The sequence below is a fragment of the Ochotona princeps genome, chromosome 4 (genome assembly GCF_030435755.1).
Source record: "Ochotona princeps isolate mOchPri1 chromosome 4, mOchPri1.hap1, whole genome shotgun sequence".
NCBI lineage: Eukaryota > Metazoa > Chordata > Mammalia > Lagomorpha > Ochotonidae > Ochotona > Ochotona princeps.
In genome coordinates, this window is record NC_080835.1 from 27,554,565 (window position 1) to 27,581,955 (window position 27,391).

General features: G+C 43.9%; 1 protein-coding gene across 4 annotated transcripts in view; it reads left to right on the forward strand.

Annotated features, from left to right (window-relative positions):
- The window catches only part of WT1 (WT1 transcription factor), a 45,921-nt gene that overhangs the window by 16,660 nt on the left and 1,870 nt on the right, over positions 1-27,391 (forward strand). For 2 of the 4 annotated variants that reach the window (XM_004585425.3, XM_004585427.2), the window contains exons 5-9: positions 158-208; positions 18,584-18,680; positions 21,065-21,215; positions 24,836-24,925; positions 25,482-25,565. In XM_004585425.3, the coding sequence (XP_004585482.1) occupies positions 158-208; positions 18,584-18,680; positions 21,065-21,215; positions 24,836-24,925; positions 25,482-25,565 (473 nt within the window). Of the gene's footprint in view, positions 1-157; positions 209-18,583; positions 18,681-21,064; positions 21,216-24,835; positions 24,926-25,481; positions 25,575-27,391 lie in introns of all 4 variants that reach the window. The other 2 variants (XM_058663214.1, XM_012927083.2) reach the window with 2 other exon arrangements.

Below are 27,391 nucleotides of genomic sequence, written 5' to 3' on the forward strand. Positions count from 1 at the left end.
TAGGGTGTGGATTTGGCTCAGCACTCTCAACTTGACAGCCAGCATGATGTCTTCTGCCTCTGTAGTGGTTTTTCCTTGGATTCTGGGATCTGGGGTGGGGCTTGCCAGAGCCATGCATGCTCCATTCCCCATTCCTCCAACTCTTCTTCTCTTCTAGAGTTGCTGCTGGAAGCTCCAGCTCAATGAAATGGACAGAAGGGCAGAGCAAGTGAGTGGACAATGCGGGAATGTCTAAGCAATGACTTGGGACAATGCAGGAGTTAGGGCTGACCTGGGTAAACAGGGTAGCAGTTGGTTGTTGTGAAGATTCTGTCTTCCTTTCTCTGTGGCTTTTCTTGTTCGCCAGAGATGCACTGTGGGTAGAATGGAAGTGGTGCCCTTTGTCATTAATATATCATGAAAAACAATTATAGTGATAATGTGGTAGGAACCTTGTTCATTTCTCTGTGAATGTTCCACAAAATACAACATTTGTGGTGTCACAGATGCTCCTGTTAAGCCAATCAAGTCCTAATTTACTGAATGTGCTATGCCCTGTCTACCTTTAACCTTCTCAGGGAGAACTTAATTTGTAACCCAACTCCATAATGGGGCTTTGCAAAACCTTTGTAATATTTTTTCTTTTTTGTTCCCATATATTTCTGCCTTCCCGAAATATTTCTGCATTCCCCAACCTGTAGCCTGTACCCCGAGACATTTCTGGAGCTGCTGATTTATTTCTTAATATTTGTTTTGTTTGTTTGAAAGGCAGATATGGTGTGATGGGAAGAGATCTTCAGTCTACTGATTCACTCCCCACATAGCCACCATGGCTGGGGCTGGTCATTGCCAAAGCCAGGTCTGCAGCAATGTAGACAGAAGAGACCTAAGCACTTGGGCTATCTTTCACCGTGTTTTCATGTCTCTAGCTAGGGAACTGGTTCAGGAGACAGAGCAGCTGGGATGGAAGCTAGTGCTCCCTGAAAGGATGCTGGGATAGCAGGGGGCAGGTTAGCTCAGCGCACTACACCCCTGGCTCTTACAGCTATTTCTTTGGCCGTGACTTTCCTCTACCTTCCTCTGTTTTGTGCTTTCATCAGTCAGTGCTGGATCATCCTTCAGTGATCATGACTAAGTTGTTTTTCATCTTTTAGATACTACTGTCAGATCTCTCCTCCATTCCCATCTCCATTTGCCTTCTTTCTTTCTCCCTCCCTTCCTTCCTTCCTTCTTTCCTTCCTTCCTTTCTTTTTCCGCTGTTTTAGCCAGATCTCTACTTCATGTCTGCACCTAAAGTCAAAACCTTTCTGTTGCTTTAAATAGCTTTCTTCCTGGCTTCAATTCTAGGGGCTGCTGACAATTTCAGCCTTCTATTCAGTACCAACAACTCTCAGCTACTCTTTCGCAGCTTCTTGGACCCAGTCTTTATTGCAGGGTCCCTTCCTTTTCTTCTCTCCCTTCTACTGAGAATTTGAGGCTTCTGGCTTCAGTGCCAAGAAGAGGCAGAATACGATTGTAAACTGAAGAATGGTTTCATTTTTTAAATGTTTTCATGCTGGAGAACAAGGTTGCTTTTCTTTTTTTTTAAAGATTTATTTATTTTTATTACAAAGTCAGATATACAGAGAGGAGGAGAGACAGAGAGGAAGATCTTCCATCTGATGATTCACTCCCCAAGTGAGCACAACGGCCGGTGCTGGGCCGATTCAAAGCCAGGAACCTGGAACCTCTTCCGGGTCTCCCACGCGGGTGCAGTGTCCCAATGCATTGGGCCGTCCTCGACTGCTTTCCCAGGCCACAAGCAGGGAGCTGGATGGGAAGTGGAGCTGCTGGGATTTTAGAACCGACACCCATATGGGATGCAGGCGCGTTCAAGGTGAGGACTTTAGCCGCTAGGCCACCGCGTCAGGCCAAGGTTGTTTTTCTTAGTATAATTACTACAATTACAGATGAGAAACTTTGGCATGTGCTGGAGTTTGAGTGTTTCCATAGTTCAGTTGATTGTGATGCTTCAAAAGGTCTTTAATCTTACGAGATTGTTACTTGCTGGAGAGTTGGAAACTATATGGTAAGGATGAAACATGATGTGTGAATAACTTGTTTTTATTCAATGTTGCATAAGAACGACTATAGTTTTTGTTAGTCTTTTAAATCTTGGGGGCCCAGTGCGATAACCTAGCAGCTAAAGTCCTCACCTTGCACGCGCTGGGATCCCATATGGATGCTGGTACTAATCTTGGCAGCCCCGTTTCCCATCCAGCTCCCTGCCTGTGGCCTGGGAAAGCAATCAAGGATGGGCCAAAGTCTTGGCACCCTGCGCCCATGTGAGAGACCTGGAAGAAGCTCCTGGCTCCTGGCTTTGGACTGGCTCAGCTCCAGGTGTTGCGGCCGCTTGGGGAGTGAGTCAACGGATGGAAGATCTTGCTCTCTGTATATCTGCCTTTCCAATAAAAATAAATACATCTTTAAAAAAAAGTCTTGGGATAGGGTTTCTGATACAAAGTGTTTTTTGAGTATTAAGTTTATTCAGGGAGTTGTACCAAAGGTACTGAGTGGCCCCGATAGATCGTTCTGCAAAAGAAAGCAAACACATTTGTCTAAGTTACTGACATCTCACATACTGTGGCTCTATCCCTTTCCAGCATGCTGGAAATATGCTAGTTTCTGCTTCCATGTTAATTAAACATTTACCTTAGAATGTAATTTCAAAATTTTGAGTCCCTTTCGTCTGCCTTAACTGCACCAACTGAGATCTTATCATCAAGTCTATCTTTCACATGAGGTTAAGCCATCTAAATTCACATAATGAGTATCAGGGGCTCTGACTCTGGGAACTGGCCTTTGGTTAGAAGTTCTTAAATGTGTTATATTATGACCAGTTAGAAATATCCTTCCACTGAGATCTAGCATAAACACATAGGCACACACACATAAAACAAAGATTTTCACTAAATAATACCCTTATGTTGTGAGTTTTGCTATTTCCCATTCATATCAATTTTTAAATGCTGATTGTTATGTACTGCATTGTTTCTACAACCCAGTGATGCATCATGATCAACAATTTGTCTTTCTTTAGTTCATAAAGTTCATAAACGGTCAAGGAATGGACTCGGTGGACTCTCATAACAGTAGAAAGTGTTACTGTTCCTCTGAGGAAACAGTGTGGGTTGTGGTCATTATTCTCTATGATACTAAGTTTATTTCCCTATTCCTAAGGTACCAAAATATTGTTGGCCTAGAAAATAAATTTATGAGAGAAGATCAAATGGTTTTTTTTCTTCCATGTAGGGTCTTTACATTAACAAAATCATGGTGCCCAGGCACTGTGTGGTAGCCTAGCAGCTAAAGTCCTCGCCTTGTATATGCATCAGGATCCCATATGGGGACCACTTCATGTCCTGCTTCCCATCCAGCTCCCTGCTTGTGGCCTGGGAAAGCAGTCGAGGATGGCCCAAAGCCTTGGGACCCTGCACCCGCATGGGAGACCCGGAAGAGGCTCCTGATTTCGGATAGGCCCAGCACCGGCCGTTGTGCTCACTTGGGGAGTGAATCAGCAGATGGAAGATCTTCCTCTTTGTCTCTCCTCCTCTCTGTATATCTGCCTTTGCAATAAAAATAGATAAATATTTTTTTAAAAGTGATTATGCCTCATATTTAAAAATGATGTGAAAAGCATAGTTATTTTTCTCTCAAATATGCATGACTCAGATCACCAATTTTCTTGTTCTACATGTACCACAATTTTCTTTTTCTAAAAAAGACTTATTATTTTATTAGAAAGTCAAAAGTCAGATATACAGAGAGAAGGAGAAACAGAGAGGACGATCTTCCAGCCGATGATTCACTCCCCAAGTACTGTAGCAGCTGGAGCTGAGCTGATCTGAAGCCAGGAGCCTCCTCTGGGTCTCCCACGTGGGTGCAGGGTCCCAAAGCTTTGGGCCATCCTCGACTGCTTTCCCAGGCCACAAGCAGGGAGCTGGATGGGAAGTGGAGCTGCCAGGATTAGAACCAGCATGCATGCAAGAGAGAACTTTAGCCGCTAGTCCACCACACCGGGCCCAATAATTAATTTGAGATTGGCTATCTCAAATTAATTCTCACTAAATACTCAATCATGATTTCTTTCATTGAAGATACACATTTTTAAAACAATAACTTAAAAAAAAATAGGCCTGTTTTCTTTTGTCCAAAGCAAGTCCTTGCAGACATCTTCATTAGATGCCAGGGAACAGTGTTAGGACGAGTGGGAAGAAGATTTTAAGTAGAACACAAATAAGCTGGAGTGCAAATTCGATAGGATGGTGGGGTTTGAGCAGGAGATGCTGACTTAATCCTTTCTCTTCCTTCTCCCTTAAGTTATTTTCTAACCTCTGTGTCTTCATTGGGCTAAGAGCTACCTGTATGACCTCACATGAGAGCGTTTGTTGTCCTGCAATTTAAACTGGGGAGAAGGCACTTGATAAAAACGCTTTCCTTGCCCTCGCATCAATGAAGTTGTTGTTATAAAGTGGGTTCCTGGAGGGGAAAAAATTTGCTGGAGCATCTTTCCAAGCAGTAGGGTGAATCTTTTTTCTTTAGGAGGCGCTGCGTTGTCTGCTTTTTGGTTGTTTAGAAACATTTTCTGTGTGTGTTCTTAATGGCTGCTGGATTTCCTAAAGCTGCCAAACAATGCTCAGCTACCCTGTTGGCCCCTGTTTTGTCTCTTCTGAAGAAAATATCCTGCAAAATGGAGGAACACATCAACCTTGACCGTAGTCCAAGTTATTAAAACAAGGAAGAAGTTACTCTCTGGGGACCTGGGGAAGGGGGAATGGGAAATGGAACACAATAGCAATGTTAAAAGAGTGCTGAGTGAAATAAATGTCCCTTTGCTGGTCCAAGAAGTTCATGGACTGTTGGGAACGCACAGTGTTTGACCTGCAAATGCTTGAAAGGAAACACGAAAAGACTCAGGATGAGTGATGCTCTGTGAAAACCAAGCCGTGCATTTGGGCAGGGCCAGGGCTGTCGAATCTGGAGAAGATCCGCACTAGACATGGTCTCATCCTGGAGAGCCTGTGCCAAAAGAGATAGCTGTCTTCCCTGGCCGGGGCTCCAACCCACGGCCCAGCACCTTCCCTTGCAGCAGTGAACATAAGGTATCCGTCCAGGAGGTTTACTTCTGGAAAATAGATAGCCTGTTTTTAAGTGGCTCCTGGAGCCTGAGCCCAGAGGCGAAGGTGAAGGGCCCCGGTTGTGTGAAGATGTGCAGTTCTGTGATATCAGCATTCCCGAGGCACTCCCCCACATGCACCCCCAGCAAAAAGCTGTTAATTTCCTCCTTTGAAATAGTTGCACATGTGTGTTGTTTAAACAGCACTTGCGTTATTATGGCTTCCCTCTGGACTTGGCTGGCATTTCGCTCTAGCCACTAGAATAAAGAATGGAACTCCTGGGTTTGATGGAGATGGGGGCCTCTGGACTTCAGGCTGTATCTGTGTTCCTCTCACTTCCGAGTGGACTCATTTGGGGGCTTTTTTGCCTTCACACCTGGCTTTCTGGCTGCTTCATTTCCCTCCATATCTGCTGGCCTTTCTCACTTGTTTCATTGGGCATGCATTCAATTAACATTTAATTTTTTGATTTTCCATTTTACTTGAAACACAAAGAAAGATATCTTCTAGCCTCTGATCACCCTCCAAATGCCCACAACAGCCAGGGCTGGTGTCTGCTAAAGCTAGGAACCCTGAACCCAACCTGGGTCTCCCACATGAGAGGCAGAGACCCAGCTACTTAAGCCATCCTCTGTTGCCTCCCAGAGCATGTATTAGCAGGATGCTAGAATTAGAAGGAGAGGTAGAACTTGAACCCAGGCCCTCTGATAGGAGATGTCCCAGGAAGCCAGCATCTTAGCTGCTACATCAGATCCCTAATTCATGGCTGCGAAGTGTGTAAACCAAAAAACGCCTAGATAATACAACCAACTATACAGGGAAAGACATTAAAATCCTCCCCAGGGTTTATTAATATTGCGCACACTTTACGACCTTTTCTGTGTGTGTATGCACACCCACATTTGTGTTACTTTGTTTCTTACCAAAAAAATTAGTTTGGTGGGCTGGCATAATGGCTTAACTGGTTAATCCTCTGACTGCAAGCATTGGCATTCCTTATGGACAACAACTCATGTTTTGGCTGCTGTACTTTCTATCCAGCTTGCTACTTGTGGCCTGGGAAAGCAGCAGAGGATGGCCCAAAGCCTTGGGGACCCTGCACCCATGTAGGAGACCCAGAGAAAGCTCCTGGCTCCTGCCTTTGGATTAGCTCAGCTCTGGATATTGCAACCATTTTGGGAGTGAATTGGCAAATGGAGGATCGTTCTCTCTGTGTCTGTCCTTCTCTCTGTAAATCTCCCTGTAAATTTTTGCGGTAAAAATAAGTTGATCTTGAAAAATTGACCTTATGTTAGATCAAATTCAGCAAATGCATGCGCGTCAACTGTGGCAAACTTCTGTGTTTCAACTCCCATGTAGTGTGGTGTTTATTTCTTTGAGAATATTCTCAGCCTCTTAAACAATACTCAGATATTTTGTCATCTGTAAGCTGGTCAGTCACTTTACAGTATTTCTTTTTTTTTTTTTTTTTTTTTTTGGAATCAAGAGACTCAACTTTATTTGCTTTTGAATTCTTTTTCCCTGATTTTGTTGATAATTAAACCTAATGGACACCAAGACTGTATTCAGCCACTAAAAATAAAATATTGTTATTCACTGTAAAAGAAATGAAATTGGATAGAATAAAATCAGGAAAATGTACAAATAGATCTAGCATGTTATAAATATATAAAAGTCAAAAACTCCCAGCTGCATGTATTATTTTCATTCCATAAAGGTGGGGGAAAGTGACAGTTTTGTTTAAATCAGGAAAAGAAAGGGAGAAATTCATAAAAGCTAAGGAGGGGAAGGTGGCAATGAAGGTGCCCAGCTTGCAGATTGGGAACGTGCTTGGCTTGGCGTAAGGAGCTGAAGGTTAATAAGGATTTCCATGAGTGGATGAAGGTGTGTGTGTGAAGGAGTGGGGGCGGTATGTGGAATGAAAGGAAGATGTCCTAATGACCTAAAGTAGTGTGTTGGATCTCATGTGTCTGCTGTCCTGTTCTGTGCCCTTCTGAGTCCTGCTACTCACCATTTATCCTTCCCTCTTTCATCTGCCCAAGAAAAGATTATAATCTCCATCTAGGAAAAAAAGCATTGATTTAGGAGCTACACCGAGAAAAAGTCATCCAGATAAACGTTTCACTGAAATGAGGGACTAGTGCCCACTTCAGTCAGTTGTTTTTCTAATAAAAGTGATTGAGCTGATTTGTTTTAACTTTATTTTTAACTCTATATTTTAAAAAGGCCAATGTAGTGCTCTGTAAAGTTCAGGTTATGATTTTTTCTGAAATTAAGATAGCTTTATCTTTTGTCCTCACTATAAAAGTAACGCAAATTTATCAATTTAAAAAAGTAGATAGTTGCAAAACATTATAAAGAAGGAAAGTCATTTGTTATCTCACCACCCAAAGGATAAAAAATAATACATTTTGGGATATATTCATAACTGCAGGGAGAACTATCTGGAAACAGTTATCTCATGTATTAGCAGTAGTTACCCCTGGATAGAGGAGAGGACAAGGACAGAAGCCTAAATGTGGTGGGCTTAAAAGATAATGGGAGGGACGGGTCTGGTGCAGTGGCCTAGCAGCTAAAGTCATCACCTTGAGCGCGCCTGGATCCCATATGGGCACCAGTTGTAATCCCGGCAGCTCCACTTCCCATCCTGCTCCCTGCTTGTGGTCTGGGAAAGCAGTCGAGGATGGCCCAAAGCCTTGGGACCCTGCACCCACGTGGGAGACCCGGAAGAGGTTCCTGGATCCTGGCTTTGGATCGGCGCAGCACTGGCCGTTGTGTTCACTTGGGGAGTGAATCATCAGATGGAAGATCTTCCTCTCTGTCTTTCCACCTCTCTGTATATCTGACTTTGTGATTAAAAAAAAAAACAATAAAATCTTAAAAAAGGAAAAAAGATAATGGGAGGGGGGGGTCAACATTTAGCTGACCAGTTAAAATGCCCGAGTCCCATATTGGAGAGCCTGGAACCAGTATCTGGTTCCTACCCTTCAGTTTTCTACCAATTTGGTCCCTGGAGGCATTAGTGCTGGCTCCAATAATTGGTTCCTTCTGCCCATGGTTCTTGGTGAGCCTTTGGCTGGGGGCAGCCTTGGCCATTTGGAGGCAGAACAAGCAGATGGAAGCACTGGTTATCTTCCTTTCCTTCTCCCTCTTCCTATCCATGTCCTTCCTTTTCCATAGATAATTAAACTAGTACGTTTTTGGAAAGATAATGGGAGATTCTTCTGGATATCCATTGCAAAATCGAGCTCCAGAATAGGGTTCCAGCTGCCTATGTTTTGCTTTGCTTTGTCCATCTGTTTATATTGAAAAATAAGTCTTTGTGTATGTGTTTACTGATAGTAGTGATCAAGAAGAGGGAAAAACTGATGATGGCAAGGAGTTGAATTGCTGAAATAATCGTTCCCTGAGGGAAATGAGAGAGACTCTATGTAGGTGGGTGATTTTAGTTACAAATTGGGTTAGTTCATCTAGTAACAATACTGATTTAAAAAGACAGAGATAGGTCTTCCATCTACCAGTTCACCCCTCAAATGGCTACAATATCCAAGGCTCAGCCATGTGGAAATCAGGAGCCTCAGACTCCATGAGGGTGTCCCATTTGGGTGGCGTGGGTACTTGGGTTATTTTTCACTGATTTCCCAGGTGCATTAGCAGGGAACTGATTCAGAAGTAGAGCCAGGACTCAAACAAGTACTCATGTTGGGATATGGCATTGTAGGCAGTGGTTTAATCCACAGTGCCACAATGCTGGGCTAGAAGGTTTCTTTGTTTATCAGAGTTTCTTGCTTGTCATGTACTACAAAAAATTTTCTATATTTTAGCTATGTTAGTATTTTTTCTATCACAATTTTTGTTATACTAAAGATTACAAGTTTTGTAATTGTAGTTTAAAGGTTTTGGTTTTAGCATACTTAGAAACAATGAATTTTCCCACCCTACATATTCTTTTGAAAATTTTACTTTTTTATTTCTGGCATTAAAAATACCCCCTAAAAGTTTAAACATCTAATTTATCCTGAATTTATTTCACAAGTGGACCTCAGTTTGATTTATTTCCAGATGACTAGCCAGTATCCTAAATTATTCTAACATTCCTTGCTTTTAAATATTGTCATTATCAAACACCAAATTCCTTGGATCCATTTCTCAGCTCTTAATTCTCTTCTTTTGATCAACTGTGCTCTTTCTGCCAAGTGTCAGACTGATATCTCTGCTGTAATTGTACAGTCTGTTGAAATAGTCAGTGGGAATATTTCCCCTTGCATTATACTTGTTTTTCAAAATACTCGAATGAATCTTCTCTTATTCTTCAAGGTATTTAAATTTTGTCGGTTTCAAAGACATTCCTTCTCAGAATTGGCTCATTTGTTGTAGCAAATGTTCCTTACTAATTTGAAGACTTATTCATGGAATAAACCCGTGTGTTCTACATGGGAACTTCCTGCATTAGAACATTTTCTATAAATTTAAAATAATTCTAAAATGTTTATTTTTAAATTTTAAATGGATTGCATTAAGCTAAAGCATTAATTTTGCAGGAGATTGGTTTTTGAAGCCTTTAAATCCTATCCTCAGAAGTGTGACGTTCCCAGCATTTTTGAAAGTCTTGTGCTATGTCAGATATCCCTCTTTAGAATGCTGTCCAGAGGGTCCATCTTTGCATTGTGTGAGGCAGGGTTTGTCTGACACCTGGAGCTGGACACCTGCTCTTGGTGTGAAGCTGACAGCAATCCCTAGCCACAGAGCCAGAGCGTTTGAGAATGTAGAACCAAATGAGTTGGGTCTGAAGGTAGCCTGGTGGCGAAAGTCCTCACCTTGAACACGCCAGGATCCCATATGGGTGCTGTTCTAATCCCAGTGGCCCCGCTTCCCATCCAGCTCCCTGCTTGTGGCCTGGGAGGGCAGTTGGGGATGGCCCAAAGCTTTGGGATCCTGCACCCGCATGGGAGACTTGGAGGAAACTCCTGGCTCCTAACCTTGGATTGGTGCATCTCTGACCATCATAGCCTCTTGGGGAGTGAATCATCGGACGGAAGATCTTCCTCTTTGTCTCTCCTCCTCTCTGTATATCTGACTTAATAATAAAAATGAATACATCTTTAAAATATTTCTAAAAAAAGGAACCAAGTGAGGTCTAAGAAGTTGGGGCTCTCATGAACCGCAGTGTCAAGCACAGGTAGGAGGAAAGCCAATCTTTGCTATCAGGTCTGTTGGTATGGCTGATGAGTGCTGTGTGCTGAGGTAGGAAGGAGTATCATGCCTCAGACTGTCCTGCCCAGCAGTAGGTATTACAAGCTATGGCTTGGTGACTGGGCTCCCTCTATATTATTGTAGAAAATTGGATTTAAGTGTACCTCAGCTTTGCTCTGAGTATGAAAGGAGAAAAAGTGGTCAATTGGGGAAATTTTGTGGATCATTTCAAGAGACAAGGCAAGCTTGATGCTTCATAAATGCTGGTTTATACAAGCATTGTTGGCAGGCTGTTAACCACCCAGTCTGTGACCCCTTGTTAAGAAGTGGCAGGGAACTAGGATCATGGGGAAGGAAGACGTTGGAGTCCTGTGGATAAAGAAGCTTCCAAAAGAGGAATATAAGCAAAGTTCTGGTAATAATAGCATGGTTGGAATATGTGGGCGTCCCTTCAGCCAGTGATGCTTCAAAGGGCCTGTACTAACTGATATATGTTGAAAGATAACACCTCTAGACAACTGTTAGATTGTGAATGTATCAGGTCACTGTGTCTTAACGGGTAGTAGAACCCCAATTAAAATTGATGCAAGCGAATGGGAGGAATTCAGCACGTAATTGAACTGTATTTTATTTTATTTCTTTGAAAAAGATTTATTTATGTTTATTGGAAAGGCAGATTTACAGAGAGGAGAGACAGAGAGAGCCAAGATCTTCCATCTGCTGGTTCACTTCCTGAATAGCCATAATAGATGAGCCAATCCAAAGCCAGGAGCCAGGAACTTCTGGTTTCCCACATGGGTACAGGGTCCTAAGAGCATCCTGTATAACTTTTCCAGGCTGCAAACAGGGAGCTGGATGGAGATGGAGTAGCCAGGATATGAACTGGCACCCATATAGGCTGCTGTGTTTGGAGGTGAGGATTAGCTTGTTGAGCCATTGTGCCAGCCCGTGAACTATGTTTTTTTTTTTTTTTAAGATTTATTTATTTTTATTGGAAAGTCAGATATACAGAGAGGAGGAGAGACAAAGAGGAAGATCTTCCGTCCGATGATTCACTCCCCAAGTGACCGCAACGGCCGGTGCGCACCGATCCAAAGCCGGGAACCAGAAACCTCTTCCAGGTCTCCCACGCGGGTGCAGGAACCCAAAGCACTGGGCTGTCCTCGACTGCTTTCCCAGGCCACAAGCAGGGAGCTAGATGGGAAGTGGAGCTGCCGGGATTAGAACCAGCGTCCATATTGGATCCCAGGGCATTCAAGGCGAGGACTTTAGCTGCTAGGCCTCGCCGCCAGGCCCTGAACTGTTTTTAAATCCCGTATCTAGAAGCAAGAATTCAAGTGTGAACAGAATACAATTTTATTGTCTCTTGATAGCTTTCCTCTGTGCTGACTGCCTTCTCAGGCAGACTCCATTTGTGGCAAAAATAGCTTAGGATTTTGGTAACTGTTGCCTTTAAGAATGCTTCTTTATTCTTTTTTTTTTTTGTAATCAGAAGACTCAGGGAAGGCTTTGATAGGCCTGGATTGGGACGTGTGGCTGGTGGCTCCAGTGATTTGATTGGTTAGTTTTTGATGCGCGTTCATCTCTGGAGCATGCGAATGAAATGGGTAGTAAGGATAATGTTCCCTGAAAGGGGAAGAGGATTCTGTTCCCAGAAGACAGAGGGATGGATGTGGGATAGAATACTCCATAGAGATAAAAAGTCAGTTTGTGAAACTGGAGTGAGTGCAGATGGGAGACACTGCTGGAGGTGGTAGGCTTATCGGAGACACACAGAAAGTAAGTGAAGGTGAAGGAGGCAGGTGAGAAGAGAGAAACTGTTTTCTAAGATTCACAGAGATAATGCTAAAAAAAAAGTTTGATAGAAGTACCACCATAGTATTCATTTTTAATGAAAAAGCTGTCTCATTATGATAAAAGTAAAAACTCCATGTTTTTTTTAAAGACTAAACTGAAATGAAACCCCTGGGAACAAGAGGATAGTAAATTGTCCAAGTTAAAAAAAAATTGGTTCTTTTCTGCAGACTATTTTTGAGGAAATTTTATAACTTCAGTGATCAGATAACAGGCATTACGTATTTATGTTCAAACTTGGTGGGATTTAACTTGGCTATTTTATGTTTAGGTTTTTACCTTCTATGCTGGGTTAGTGAAAGAAGCTCTTCCTCCCTGTCCCCATATATGCGCAGTGTGGAATCCTCCTTTTGTTTCTAACATACTCATCAGTTATTACAAAACCACCATAAAAGCTGTGCTGTGTTAAGCAAGGAAAAGAGGGTGGTCAGATGACATGGCTAGTGATGTCGATGAAAAATAGTGAGTTTTATTTAGATACCACCCTCAGTTTGTCACACGTGGGCACAGAGGAAAAGAGAATTTGTGTTGTAGAGGTAACCTGTGCCAGGTGCCTGCCAGCTCTGCTTGTGGATGAAGTGCTAATTCTCCAAGTAAAAACATACAAGTGTAAATGAAAGTGAGTTTTGGAATTACTCTGGCTGTTGGAACTTGGGCTTTCATGCAGAAAAGCTTTACCCAGAGCTTCCTGGTATGGCCATTGACACTTCCTAGGGATGTTGCTGGATGTTTTGGCCTTAAGGCCTCCAGGGATGAGCAGTTAGATCCAGTTATCTCTGATTCATCCTGCTGTGTTGTAAGCATTTGGGCAGAGATTTGTGGTTTTCTGGGTAGTCCTCCCTTAATTCCCTTCTGTACTGTAATTGATCCTACTGTTTTTTTTTCCTCATGTTAGTCATGATTGCTTGTGGATAGTAGTTGTTATGCATTAGAGTATCTTATGATCTGGATTTGACAGATGGCTTCCTTTAGTGTACAGTCTTAACTTTTGGCCGCATCCCCTCTGTTTTCTGTAGATAAGTTATTAGATATGGGGTCTTAAATTTTTTACATTTTTGAGTAATTAATGAATGGTGCTATATGCTCAGCCTTATCTTTTGTGTTCACACTTCAAGGAAGTACAGACTTGGGTTTTTGTCTTTGTTGTTACCTTGTTTTAAACACAAGGATCCTTCCTGCTTTGCCCCCAGAAAGTGACACATTAGACAAAAGGGAATAGATCTCAGGCTCAAAGCAATTTCTTTTGAACCTTAAAGGAGTTAGGCAGTTGTGAGCCCGGAGTGTCAGGATGGGGAGAGAAAGGTTGACAGGTGAATTTCATATTCTGGATACATCAGAGTTGGAGTTGTCCTTAGGTTCTTTCCTGGAGCTCTCTCGTGATGAGAAGGCATGAGGGGACACACCACCTGGTCAGTAAATAGACGTGGGAGAGGAACATCTCAAGCCAAATGGTCTCTTTCTGAATATTCAAATTAAATGCTAATCACCTTTACAAGTCTCTTTTTCTTCTCTCTGCTTTCTAACTCCTGTGTTGATAAGGGATTTCAGGGAAGCTCTGGTTTTCCTCATCTGTAAAAGCTCAATTTCTTTTTATTAATCTTCTGGTGTCTGTGGAATATCAAAATTAATCATTTTTAAAGAAGCCACTCTTCAAAGGCTGCATTTGTTTTTCCTGCGTCGCATCTCTTTGTGCACGCTTTGGACATGAAGAGGATTCATCATTTGCGTTATATGAGCGACATTTTTCTCCTTTTCACAAACTTTCTAAGGACATGTGTTTATGCATTTTAAAGTCTTCTAGGAAAAGCAAACTTTGTCAGGATTCGTTTTTATGCTTTTTCAAGCTGCTTAGGAAAATATGCAGTCCAGGTCAATGCCAAAAATGAAGTCACGAGGTGTGTGCCTGCTGATAACCGTTTCTGCTTACTGTGTCTTCCCAGTTAGGTAGAAAGAATTTTTTCAAAATGAAAACTGCATGATTTGCATTGTTCTACCACACATAAGTAGTACATTCCCTTTGTTAGCTGTGTGCTGTTTTTATTCCAAAATAAATTTGCACCTCACAGCAGAAGCTAAGGTATACTGAAGAGAAAATATTTCAAATGTGTCCCTCCTGATTGTCCCTACTGTCCTATCCTTCCCCTCCCACCCACATTACGTTTTTCAGGCATGCCTAATTTTTATTCATATCCTGGAGAAAAGAGCTGGGAATTGATAGCTTTGCACCCACACAGATGGAGCTGCACCACCAGAATTGCCCAGTTAGCTTTGAGGGAAGAAGAGCTGTACTTACAAAGCAAAACTGCCCCCCTCCCCGGAACCTTGTTTCTGCCTCTGTTAAGCAAATAAATCAGTCTTTCCTTAATCATCAATATTCTTTTTCTTTTTTTTTTTTTTAAGATTTATTTATTTTTATTGGAAAGTCAGATATACAGAGAGGAGGAGAGACAAAGAGGAAGATCTTCCATCTGATGATTCACTCCCCAAGTGAGCACAATGGCCGGTGCTGTGCCAATCCAAAGCCAGGATCCAGGAACTTCTTCCAGGTCTCTCACACTGGTGCAGTGTCCCAAGGCTTTGGGCCGTGTTCGACTGCTTTCCCAGACCACAAGCAGGGAACTAGATGGGAAGTAGAGCTGCCGGGATTAGAACCGGCATCCGTATGGGATTCTGGCACGTTCAAGGCAAGGACTTAAGCCACTAGGTCATCGCGCCAGGTCCTAATATTCTTTTTCTTTAAGATAGGAGACTACTATATAAACAACAAGTAACACTGATTAAGTGTCTGTTGTGAACTCAAACATTCGACTTTGCTTGCCTGATGTCATTTGATCTAAGAGGTGGAAGTAGCACTATTATTTAATTTTACAAGATGTTGGAGCAGAAAGTGAAGTCATTGGCCTAAAATGACACATCTTTATGAGTCCTGTGGTTGTGCTGAGGGTAGGAGATGCACATTTTCTTGACCTCATTCATCAGCATACAATAAGAAGCATACAGTGTGCGTAATGTCAGTGGTTGTTGGCCACCAGTTACAATCATCGGCCTCTTGAGCATTTTGTTGGGATAAGGTTACTGGGTAACACTTAATTTTGGCTCCTCCCGTAGTTTTCTCTTTGATTTTCAATCAAAGCTGAAAAATTGATGATTAGCTTCATTGTACATGTGATGAATCTTGGATGGAGACTGGATGTCTTGTCCCTGGCCTCAGAGAAAATAGTAGTAGCAGTGAACTGAAATAGAAGTTTCCAGATGCAAAGTCTGTGTGATTTCTGATTAATCTAGAGACCAAGGATCTGGACTAATTCATCTGTATGAAGAGTATATTTATAGGAAATGGAATCTGTCTTGTTCCCTTGATGTGGAAGACTGAATAGCGACCCTCAGAGGTATCTGGATGCTAATTCCTGGAATATGGATTGCCACCTTATGTAGCAAAGTGGATGAAAAAAGTGAAGTTAAGGGGACAGGCATTTGGTCTGGTGGTGTAGATACCCATGTCACTTCTGGGATATCTGGGTTTAATACCTAGCCCTGGCTCCTGACTCCCACCTTCTTGTTAATCTAAACCCTGGAAGGCAGCAGGTGATGTCAGGCTGGTTGAGTTCCTGCTACCCTTATGAGACCTGGATTGAGTTCCTGGCTCCTGCCTTCAGTGTCATCCAAACCCCAGCTGTTGTGGATATTTGTGGAGTGAATCAGCAGATAGGAGATCTTGCTGTCTCTCCCTTTCCCTCTCTCAAATAAAAATAATAAGATAAGGGGAAGATTATCTTGAATTATCTGGTGGACCCTAAACATAATAACAAATGTCCTTGTCATAAGAAAGCAGAGGAAGCTGGAGTGATGACGGAACCAAAGAATTCAGATAAGGTCTAGAAACAAAAGTGGCAAGGAAAGAAACTGTCCGGTTAGAGCAGTTAGAGCCTCCAGGAGACCATGCCCTTTCTGATGCCTTGGCTTCAGCTTGGGAAATTACAAGCTTCTCATCTCCAGAATCAAGAAGATAGTAAATATGATATTTTAAGCCACAAAATTTGTGATAATCTATTACAATACTCACAGAAAATCAGTAGAGTTGAACTGATAGTGCAGCAAACAGAACTTTCTGTCTAGAACCTTAAGATGAACTTACTCCCAAATGCACCAACCTATTGACACCTGTATACAAAAATATGTAGCTTTTGGTGTGTAATAGCACAGGCCATTCTGGCTGTGTAAGAAAAGCATCGTGTTGGGCCCGGCGGCGTGGCCTAGTAAGCAGCTAAAGTCCTCGCCTTGAAAGCCCCGGGATCCCATATGGGCGCCGGTTCTAATCCCGGCAGCTCCCCTTCCCATCCAGCTCCCTGCTTGTGGCCTGGGAAAGCAGTTGAGGATGGCCCAATGCATTGGGACCCTGCACCCGTGTGGGAGACCTGGAAGAGCTTCCTGGTTCCCGGCTTCGGATTGACGTGCATCAGCCCGTTGCGGCTCACTTGGGGAGTGAATCATCGGACGGAAGATCTTCCTCTCTGTCTCTCCTCTGTGTATATCTGGCTGTAATAAAAATGAATAAATCTTTAAAAAAAAAAAGAAAAGCATCGTGTCAAGTTATGAAAGGTTCTGCGGGTTTCTGATACCCACTTTCTGAAGGATAAGGCCCATCCATGTTTTTATTTTGTTACCACATGGGAGAACACTGCAGAATCAGGATGACATTCCAGTTTATTGCTTCGCTTTCACTGTCCTGCCTTGAAGGCAGAAGCTATAGACTGGTACCTGTGGTTCCAGGTAGGGAAGAGAGCTGATGGGTTTGCTAGAGGAGGCTAAAGGTACGGACAGAGAGGTTCAGGGTACTGTGATGACTTCTCCAATCGTGTCAGAGGCCTTATTTAAGTCACCATGTGTATAGGACAAAGAGACTCAAGAGGAGATACTCCAAAGGAGAACTGCCACCATCTCCCCAGACCGTGCAAAGCACAAAGGCAGTTCCTCCTCCAAATGCTTGCAGCCAGAAGTAAGTTACAGCTTTATACGGTTCATATTCACACAGCCCACGTGGAACACAAAATGTCATAATCTTCTGGACATTCCAAGTTAGATGACCATTACAGCTTTAGGATGTTTTTGGTAGTTGGGCTCTATGTCCTCCTAATGCCTTTGCCCTATGCAACCAACCAGGCATCTTCTTTCTGTCCCTACAGATGTGGTTATTAAAATTTCATGTAAATTCTAAGTCACACAATAAGTGACCATTTGCTTAACATGCTGTTTTCAAGGTATCATCTGTGTTGGAGCATGTGTCAGAACTCCAAATAATATCTCAGTATGTGAATTGACCGGTTTCTGTTTAGCAGTTCACCAGTTGAAGGTATTTGGGTGGATTTTACTTGTGGCTCTTATAAATGGTGCTGCTGATGAAGAATGTACACAAGGTGATTTTGTGTGTGCATATACATCTGTTTTTCTCCAGGGATTATATCTAACAGTAGGACTTAAGGGTCATATGGCAACTAGAAGTCTCACCTTTGAGGACTGGTCAGATATTTCCAAAATAGCTGCACTATTTTGCAGATATTTTATAAGCGCTCCCAGTGACTCAGGATCAGTCTTACTGTGCTGCCAGCGTGGATGAGAACACTCACTCTGTCTCATTTGGAAGCAAAATGACCACAGGGCAGATGTCAGCATTGTACTTCGAGGAGAGAGACTTCATAGAGAAGGGCGTCTTCCCCTTTCACCAACTGGTTCTTTCCAACATTCTCCATCCCTAGGTTGCCACTTGTAGCTGAGGTTGATCTGAGTTCCCGACAAGGAGAGGAAATGAGTAGGTTTGAAGATCTGCTAGGGCCCACTCATTTGTGGCCCGGGTTGGCTACAAGGAGTTAAATTGACCTGGAAAACCGACCTGTGTATAGGTTAAGCTGAGTGGGGCCGCAGACCCCTAATCCCTACTTCTGAGGATGTGACAAACCTTCTTAAAAGTATCATCACTTCCTTGGTGGTATCTGGCAAAAACTGACTCATGAGGTGCTGACAAACCTTCAGTGCACTTAATGGGAAAACTCGAGGCATTCTGTTCATTCCTGAGAGATTCACAGCTGTCAGCCCAGCCGCGGATGGTAAACAACTTGCTGGAGATGGAATCCTGCCACCTTGCTTTGGCTGGCTTTTCTGAGCCAGGCATAGACTAAACCTGGGCTGAGGAGAGGGAGGGCTTCTTGGTGGTGGTGCTTTATCCTTGCAAGGACGGAGCAGCCTCAGCCTTGCCAGAAGCCTGCCCCCTGGAGGGGGAGAAACAAGCCAACCACTTCCACACTGTGGGCTTTAAAGAAGGCGCTTCGCTCCTCACCAAGGATGAGTATTTCCAAACTGCAACCGCGAAGCCCCTGAGCCTTGGTGTCCCTTCTTTGTGTTTGCAGCCATGGCACAGGGTATGAGAGTGACAACCACACCACCCCCATCCTCTGCGGTGCCCAGTACAGAATACACACGCACGGCGTCTTCAGAGGCATCCAGGTGAGTGTGTGCGGCAGCTGCACGTGGTCCTTGCTGCCTTCTCCCCACTGACCTGTCCTTGGAATCGTTAGGGTGGCTCATTGGACCCTGGCAAGGCTGTTCTTAACCAGAGGTTCCTTTGCCATTAGGAACCCATACTCTTCCACTAGGTCAGTCGGATAAGGTGCTTTCTGTTCCTCCGAATTTGCTGTGTCTTAATCCTACCCATCCCTTGCCTCCCCTATTGCTTAGTACCCCTTTCCAGGGCAGCTGCACACATACCTCACATATTTGGGCTACTGTGATCTGGTCCTTTGGCCTCTAAGATTTGATTTACATTAATATGACCAGAGGCACAGTCTGTCTTATCAAGGGTTGATAATCTGTGTAACAGAACTGCCTGGATGACTGGGCATTTCCCATATGCCAGGCAATATATGAAGTTTCATATGGAAACTACTATAGAAAAGATTTAGATTTAGATTTAGATTTATAGAAAAATCCCACCTCTTCCCCCCTTTCTATTATGAATAAGTCTGTGTTGGTGTGGTACATGTTGATACAGTATTGTTAACTAAAGCCTACAGATTACATTGGGGTTTATCAGTGAGTTGTGTGTGGTCTGATACATCCATAATGCCGTTGAGTAGTTTTTATATGAAATGTCTAAGATCAGAAATAGTTCAGATTTATTTTTTTATTTTAATTTCAGATTTTGGTGTAGTATTTGTGTATATATATATATATATATATATATAGAATGAGCTATCTTGGAAATGGGCCCCAGTTTTAAACATAACATTATCTTAGGTTTTACATACAACTTATCTGCACACACAACTTGAATGGCATTTTCTCCAATATTTTTAATGATTTTGTGCATGGAACCAATTTTTCACACCTGAAGTTGAGGGTAAAATTTTCCATATTTAGCATCTCATGGGCATTCAACAGTCAGATTTTGCTGCATTTCAGCTTTTGGATTTTTGGATCAGAGGTACTCAACCCATATTCTAACATCATATGGAATAGTTTCACTACCCTAAAAATACCTTCTACTTCATCCATCATCCCTTCCCTTCTCCATCCCAGACCACCAGTCCTTCTGTAGAATGTCAGGTAGTTGCAGTCATATTGTATATATACATTTAGGTTTCCTGCATGTCCATGTGTAGCTTTTCTTCCCTCAGTTAATCCTTAGTACACCCTGATGTAGTAGGAACTGTTATTATGTCCAGTGTACGGATAGGGAAGCTGAGGCCCATAGGAGACATATGACTTAGGCAAAATAGCATGAATTAGTGGTGCAGGCACATGTCTTGTCTGGCATTAGTGCCCCCTATTTGAACTGTAGTGTTCTGCTGCTTCTTAGGAAAAAAGAGAGGCCTGAGCAGTTTTGGGGAGGGAGCAGTCTCCAAGGCAGGGGAGGAACTTAAAGTTAGAAAGATGTAAGTTTGTGAGTACTCGGTCCACTTGGTGGAAAGCCACCCCTGCAGCACTCCTCTGGGGCAGGCAGAACTTCATGCAGGTCCCCAGGGTTTGAACCTGGGACTTCATAACGTGACTCGGTGGCTGCAGCATGAGGAAAGCCGTGCCACTTTGACCCAAACAGTCAGTATCTTAAAGCAGGTGGCCAGACCTCCACATGACATGTGAGGCACCTAGCTCTGAGGTGCTCTCAAGCTGTGCCCAGAGGTGTGGTGATGACAGCAGTGTGTTCCCTCCCCTGGGCCTTCCACTGGTGAGAAGTAAAGGCAAGGGCGAGCACAACAGGGAAGTCAAAAAATCAGAGGGCAGTTCACAGAATGTTGCCCCATCCCTCCCCTAACAAAGGAAATCCTTCACCAGGACTTGGACTGATTCTTATGGCTCAATTTTATGTCCCCTTCCACGTGCACTGCACCTGGGATGAGTGGAAGAAGTGGGAAATGCTTTCTCTGCCCACCTTCGCCCTTAGGCAGTGTGTGAGACCTGTGGAAATGTCATGGGGTTGGTCGTGTCTACATGGATGTGGGAGATGATAGACTTTTGAGATTTTGGAATTAGATATTACTGCCTGAAGTAGAGAAGCTAAAATAGAGTAGGAGTTCTTCTAGGCACCAGCAATTTTTTTTCCCCAGAAGTTGATGGTCAACAACCCCTAGTCGTCATTCCAAGTACCAATTTTGGGTGATCAGCAGCAATGATGTTGGAAACCTTGATCTGTTATCCATTGGTGAAGTCTCCCATGGGCAGTGTAGGTGTAGAGAGTGTTTTAGGTCTTATACCTGTCATTCCTTCTTGGGTATATTTTGGTGCTTACTTGCGCTTGGGACAGACTGCTTAAATTAATAATAACCAGCCAGATGGACATGAATGTCCGTGTGTGGCTGAAGGCCTCCATTCCTCTTATGCTCTGCTTACAGGATGTGCGACGTGTGCCCGGAGTAGCCCCGACTCTTGTCCGGTCAACATCAGAGACCAGTGAGAAACGCCCCTTCATGTGTGCTTATCCGGGCTGCAATAAGAGATACTTTAAGCTTTCTCACTTACAGATGCATAGCCGGAAGCACACTGGTAAGTGCCCACCACCCAGCCATGGGTAGGGTTAGTGATTCCTGTGCTGGGTACTTAGGCCTCTGAGGACACAGTTGACTTCCATGATGGGCAGTAGGCACTGCTGAAAAGGTCTGGACAGGGTGATGGCAAGAGGTCAAGGGCCATTTTGCATGCTGATTGGCCATCCTTTGTAACGTGGTAAGTACACATCTTCAGCATGGGCAGAACAGAGTGGCAGAAAGAGAACTGCACAGAATTATAGAGACCTGTGTTTGACTTCTGCATTTACCAGCAAGTGGTGAGACCTTGAGCAAGTACCTTCTTCTGAACTTCATTTGCTCTCTGTGGAAAATTGGGATTAGAATGCCCTAATGCTATTATTGTTCATTCTGGGTTAAATCAAATTGTATTGAAGGACTTGTAGATATCAAGTCCCTAGAATAGTACTTTGTATCATCAGGTCTGAATACATAATTGTATTCCTAGAAGAGTGTTATCATCTCTAAAGAGAGAGGGGCCAGCCTGGGAATATGGAGAGCACTTTGAGAGGTTGATGGGAAAGCTCAACACTGAACTTCAGAAAAGATGATGCAAAGAAGAACGTAGCTGCTTAGGTTAATAATGGCCAACCAAACAGAAAACTAATGGTAGTTTAATTTTTGTTAACCAATCTTTAAGAAAAATGATGATTTTTTTTGGAGTCTATGTCAAGGAAAACTGGGGCCCCCTGAGAAATAGAGGGCTAGCCTTGCCTGGTGTTAGCTACCTGCAATGTGAACAGCCATTGGACAGCTACATCCTCTTGACCTGCTGGACAACAGGTGGATTTGTGGGGTCAGGGATTCCCTGTAGGGACAGAGTGAAGCCCAGGTTTTCCCACAGAGGAACTGGCGCTGTGTTTTACAACGTAAGACCAGTGTGTTGTTAGGATCACTTTAAATGCCAACCTTGGTGCTAGGAAGCTGGAGGGAAACATGAACTGCATTCATGTCTCTTTAGACCATTAGGCTTGGCTTGTTCATTGTGTCTGCAGGATGCAGTTCTTGCATCAGTTCAGGTTTGTACTCAGTAAATCATAGATGTTGAGTCAGGAAGCTGCTGATGCAATACATGGAAGTGATACGTTTATAGAATAGGAAAGAGGCATTTCAAACTCAGTAAAAAATTGGCAATTATGTGGCAGGAAGGCAGAGAAGACACTGGCTGGAGCCTTTAAGAAACTCTTCCTTGTAGGAAAAAAATCAGTATTTCAACAATATTACAGCCCGTTTTCCTGAAGGAGTGTGATGTTTTCCCATGTATTCATGATAACCATGCAGACCAGAATAATCAGCATTAAATTTTTTAAGATTTTTTATTGTATTTGAAAGGCAGATTTACAGAGAGGAGAGACAGATTAAGACTTTTTGTCTGCTGGTTCACTCCCTGAACAAGTACAACAGCCAGAGCTGAACTGATAAGAAGCCAGGAAGTTTCTCCATGTTTCCTGTGTGGATGCAGGGTCCCAAAGATCTGGGCCGTCCTCCAGTGCTTTTTGCAGGCCACAAGCAGGGAGCTGGATCAGAAGTAGAGCATCCGAGGTACGAATCGACACCCTTGTGGAATGCCAGTGCTTACAGGCAGAGGATTATCCTGTTGAGCTACTGCACCAGCCCCCTAATTAGCACTTTTTATGAACCAGGCTCTCATCATGGTTTACTTGATTTTATCTTCACACAAGAGGCAAAAGAACTATATAGCAGTGTGGAAGAAGATACCAAACTCCTGCCTTTTATTCTTTAAGTTTCTCTATTTTTATTGGAAAGGCAGATCTACAGAAAGGAGATAAGAATGATCTTCCATCCACTGGTTCATTCCTCAAGTGGCCGCAATGGTCAGAACTAAGCAAGTCCTAATCAGGAGTTTCTTCCAGGTCTTCCACGCAAGTGCAGGGTCATAAGGCTTTGAGCTATCCTCTACTGCTTTCCCAGGCCACAAGCAGGGAGTTGCATGGGAAGTGGAGCTGCTGGGACACAAACCAGCACCCATATGGGAATTTTGGCGCATATAAGGTGAGGATTTAGCCACTAGGCTACTGCGCTGGGCCCCAAGTTCCTGCATTTTAATTCCCCAGGTTTTTATTTCCCTTCCTCAAGACTTTCTGATCTGATTTGGAGCTAGGCTATAGCTGGATATAGCTGAATGAAAAGGAACTGAGCAGGGATGTGATGATATGTTGAGTCAGAAATGAGCAGCTGAGGAGTTCGGAGTACATCGATCTGAGCTGGAACGATCCCAGAAAATGTCTCACTGAAGAAAAAGCTCAGGCTCCCCACCCAAGGCAGGCAAGGTTGGGCAGAGGCTATAGGAGCTGAGCAGAAGCAAAAAGACAGGGAGAAGAGGTTGGACTGGGAGAACAGCATTTTGTTCTGTGAGTTCGAAGAGGTACTTCCAAAAGCTCTGTGGAAAATGGAATGAAAGACTGCGTTTCTCATGAACTTGCGGAAGAACTAAAGTCTCAGGCAGTGGGCTGGATGTAAATATAAAGACAAGGCAAGGCTCTTGCCTTCCCTGCCTTTTAGCTTCATGTTATGTGTTATCTGGAGGGAAGGGAGGGCTTAACTCTGAACATCAAGTTCAGCAGGCCCCCACATGGAGTGGCAGTTGGGTTGACTTTGATGAATAGCAGTGTGGAGATTGGGATGGACACCCACCTGAGCCCAGCTGCTTGAGTGGCGAGGTCCACTGTCCCAAGAATACGTACATGTCCAGGCAGTAGCAGAGGGACTTGGGAACCACCCTGCAAAGGAAAGACAGAGGGATCCTTTGGTGGTTTGCTCTCCATCTCACAGGACTGGCAGCCTGGGCTCTTGCTCCCTAGGGTGGGAGGAAGCCTGCAGTTTCTCTGTGCACTCTTAGGCCTCACTTTGCAAAATCTGGCTGAAATCTTTTGAGTGGGGTTTTCTACACTCCGAGATAGGTGGCTGTGCAATTCTACTGGTGATTTCTCTTGGATAAAGGAATCTCAGAAACACCCACAATGCTTTGGCTGCTGGAACAACTTGAGTGTCTCACAACTTGTGGAGACATTTACAGGTGACTCAAGGATGAGTCAGGAACAGAGGATACTGCATCTGCGGAGCACAGGACACAGAATGCTTGTTCCACATTCTGTGTTTCACGGCTGGCCTCAAGGCACATCCATATTAGAATCTGATCTCACACTCGGCCTGGGAGTTAAGACTCTGTTAGCCTCTAGTTGTCTAATAGTTCCTCTGTGCCAGGCACCAGGCTGAGCCTCTAACGTGGATGAAATAGGCGGGGTCTGGTCTGTTCATAAGTCCCTTTAAGGTTGTCAGATCTCTGATCGCATTTCATGTGAGGAAACTGCTCTTATCACCCACTCCCCTCCTCCCCAACCCCTCTCCTCCATCCTGCTGGGCTTCACATGGCTGCTGGGTCTGGGACCATCTTCATTCATGCAGCCTCCCACTCTACATCTGTTGTCCTTGAGCACAAGTACAGGTGTGATCAGCACCCACCAAAGTACCTTGGGCATTTTGGGGATCCTTTAGGCCCACAAGGAGAGGTTGCCCTTGGTGAGACACCCTTCCCCACCTCCAGGATCATTTTACAATAGAATATGTGTCTTCCCCAAGGTGAGAAGCCATACCAGTGTGACTTCAAGGATTGTGAGAGAAGGTTTTCTCGTTCAGACCAGCTCAAAAGACACCAAAGGAGACACACAGGTTTGTGGGCTCACTTCTCGCTGCTGGCGTCAAGTTTTCTTGGGTTATGGTTGACTGATTCTCCTGACCAGGGAGGTAAAGAAAGGGCCAGCTGTGCCTGTAGTTTCTCTAATAACTTGTCACAATCAGGAGATTTTTCTTAGGAAGAAAGGAAAAGAAAGTGTCATCCCACGCTTCTCCCATGAACCCCAGCAACCCCAGCACACTAAGATCCTGCTAGCACTGGGCTGAGGACACGATGACGGGGTGCTGAATCCGGCTGGTAGCCTGTGATTCACTTTCTCAGTCTCTGACACCACTGAGGCCTTCCAGCTGGTGTAATGCTGGATGTTTGTGGTTAAAGCAATGGTTGTTCCCAAGACAGAAGGAGGTCCTTGAGGGTGAATCAGGTGGTTCTGGCAGGGTCTAGAACTTTGGGGAAAGTCTGAGGGCAACATGGATGTTGCAGGTGTGGCTGGACACACCAGGCTCCTCCAGCCACCTGGAAGCCAGCCTGGTGGGCCTTCCTTTGCCCCACCTCGTTAGGGCAGGGGCTAGACCTTCTCTGTCCATTTAGGTGTGAAACCATTCCAGTGTAAAACTTGTCAGCGAAAGTTCTCCCGGTCTGACCACCTGAAGACCCACACCAGGACTCATACAGGTAAAACAAGTGCGTAAACTTTTCTTCACATTTATTTTTCATTATTTTCTTAAACTACTGTTTTTTTGAGATTGTGAGGAGAGAGATTGGAAAGGGCTAGCATAAGTGTTCTACTGTTTAGACTGGGGAGAAAGGACAATGTATCACTTTTGCAATAAGGAAAACATATTTTAAAGAAGGGGATGTGGATATTAGAGAGCAGGAGAGAGATGTGAAAAAAGCAAACAGGAAGAGATAAACTAGGCCCTTACTGTCCCCAGTTTGTTGTGTCATAGTCTTCTCGCTCTGATATGGTAAACAGAGTAGCAGAATTTCTAGCAAGCCACACATTTTTTTTTCTGCCAAGCTCACGGTGCAAAACACTGTATTGAGAGCCAAGTCCTGGAAAGAGCAGTCACTGATTTCTGCTACACTAATAATCCACATGGGAGGGTGTTATTTCTTTGGAACTAGCATACATATACATATATATATATATACATACATACATATATATATATATATACATATATATACATATATATATATATACATATATATATAATATTTATTAGCCGATATATATAATCGGCTTCTCCACCAGGGTGTGATTCAAATTGAAAACAGCGCCATCTTTATTGTACGTTTCCTGCTTTTGGAAGGAGGTTATCTTGTATCTTTACAGCATCCTGGTAAGAAGAGCAGGGAGGGCATGTTGTTTTATCCTCACTTAGGAGATGAGGAGACTTGGGCACATAGTGATGAAGTGGCTTGTCCAAAGCTAATCAACAACAAACCCAACCTGCCTACTTCCAGCCTGCCTTATCCCAGCACCTTATTTGTTGGAGAGAGATCTTGGGTTCTTTCAGCAGCCTCAGGGAGGGTGGAGAATGAAAACAAAGGCTAGGTTTGGCCAAATGAATACCACCGACAGCCCAAGAAGAGTAGAGACCAGCAAGAGAAAGGGTTGGGATCCGTCCCTTAAGAGCCGATCTTGGACAACATTGCTGGGGGTGGGACAAGAGCCAGATCAGGAAGAGCCAGGAGTAGTGAGAGAGAGGTGAAGAAAATCAAGACACCGTAAGCCATTGGAAGTGTCAGCTTTTTGACCCACACAGGCTCCCCATAGACACAGATTAGGGGCGCCTGGGCCCCAGGTGCTTCAATGTTGTTTTTTTGACTTCACCTTGAGCTCACCAGAATGTGGTGGGAAAGAGTTACCCTACCTTGCATCCCTGCCCATTGCTCTGGGTGTGGGTGAAATGGCCTGTGTCACCAGCAGCCATAAGTCTGGGCCTGGGACAACACCCCTACTGAGACAGCTCTCAGTGTTCATCCCAACCAGCAGTTCCCAGGAAGAGCAAAGTGGCGTGAACAGTGTCCAGAAAAGGTGCTGCAGGTGGAGTGGAGGGACCAACTCTGTGGTATTTTTCCTTATGAGAAAGCCATGGCTGTAGCTGTTGATGCTACAGTGAGGGCTGGGGGAGGGGGATGTGACATTCCAGCTCAGGAGTCCAACCTCATCTGTGGAGTGAGGCTAATAAACAGCTTCCCTTGCTAGGATGTTGTAAGGGATACAGGAGGCAATATGGGTATGTGTGTGTGGTGCCTGCAAAGGGAGGCTCAGTATATGTTCGGCCCTGAGTACTGTCAGTTATTGCCACTGACAATAGTGAGACTGGGAATAAACTTGAGAAAGTCTCTTTGACAGAGAAGCCTCCATCTTTCGGCAAACATTAACAATCTCAATCTCAATCAGAGTCTTCCATAAAAGTATTGCTCTGAGCAACACTTTAAAGTAAAAGATGCAATAAGCATACATATTCCTCATAGTGATTTGATTAGAA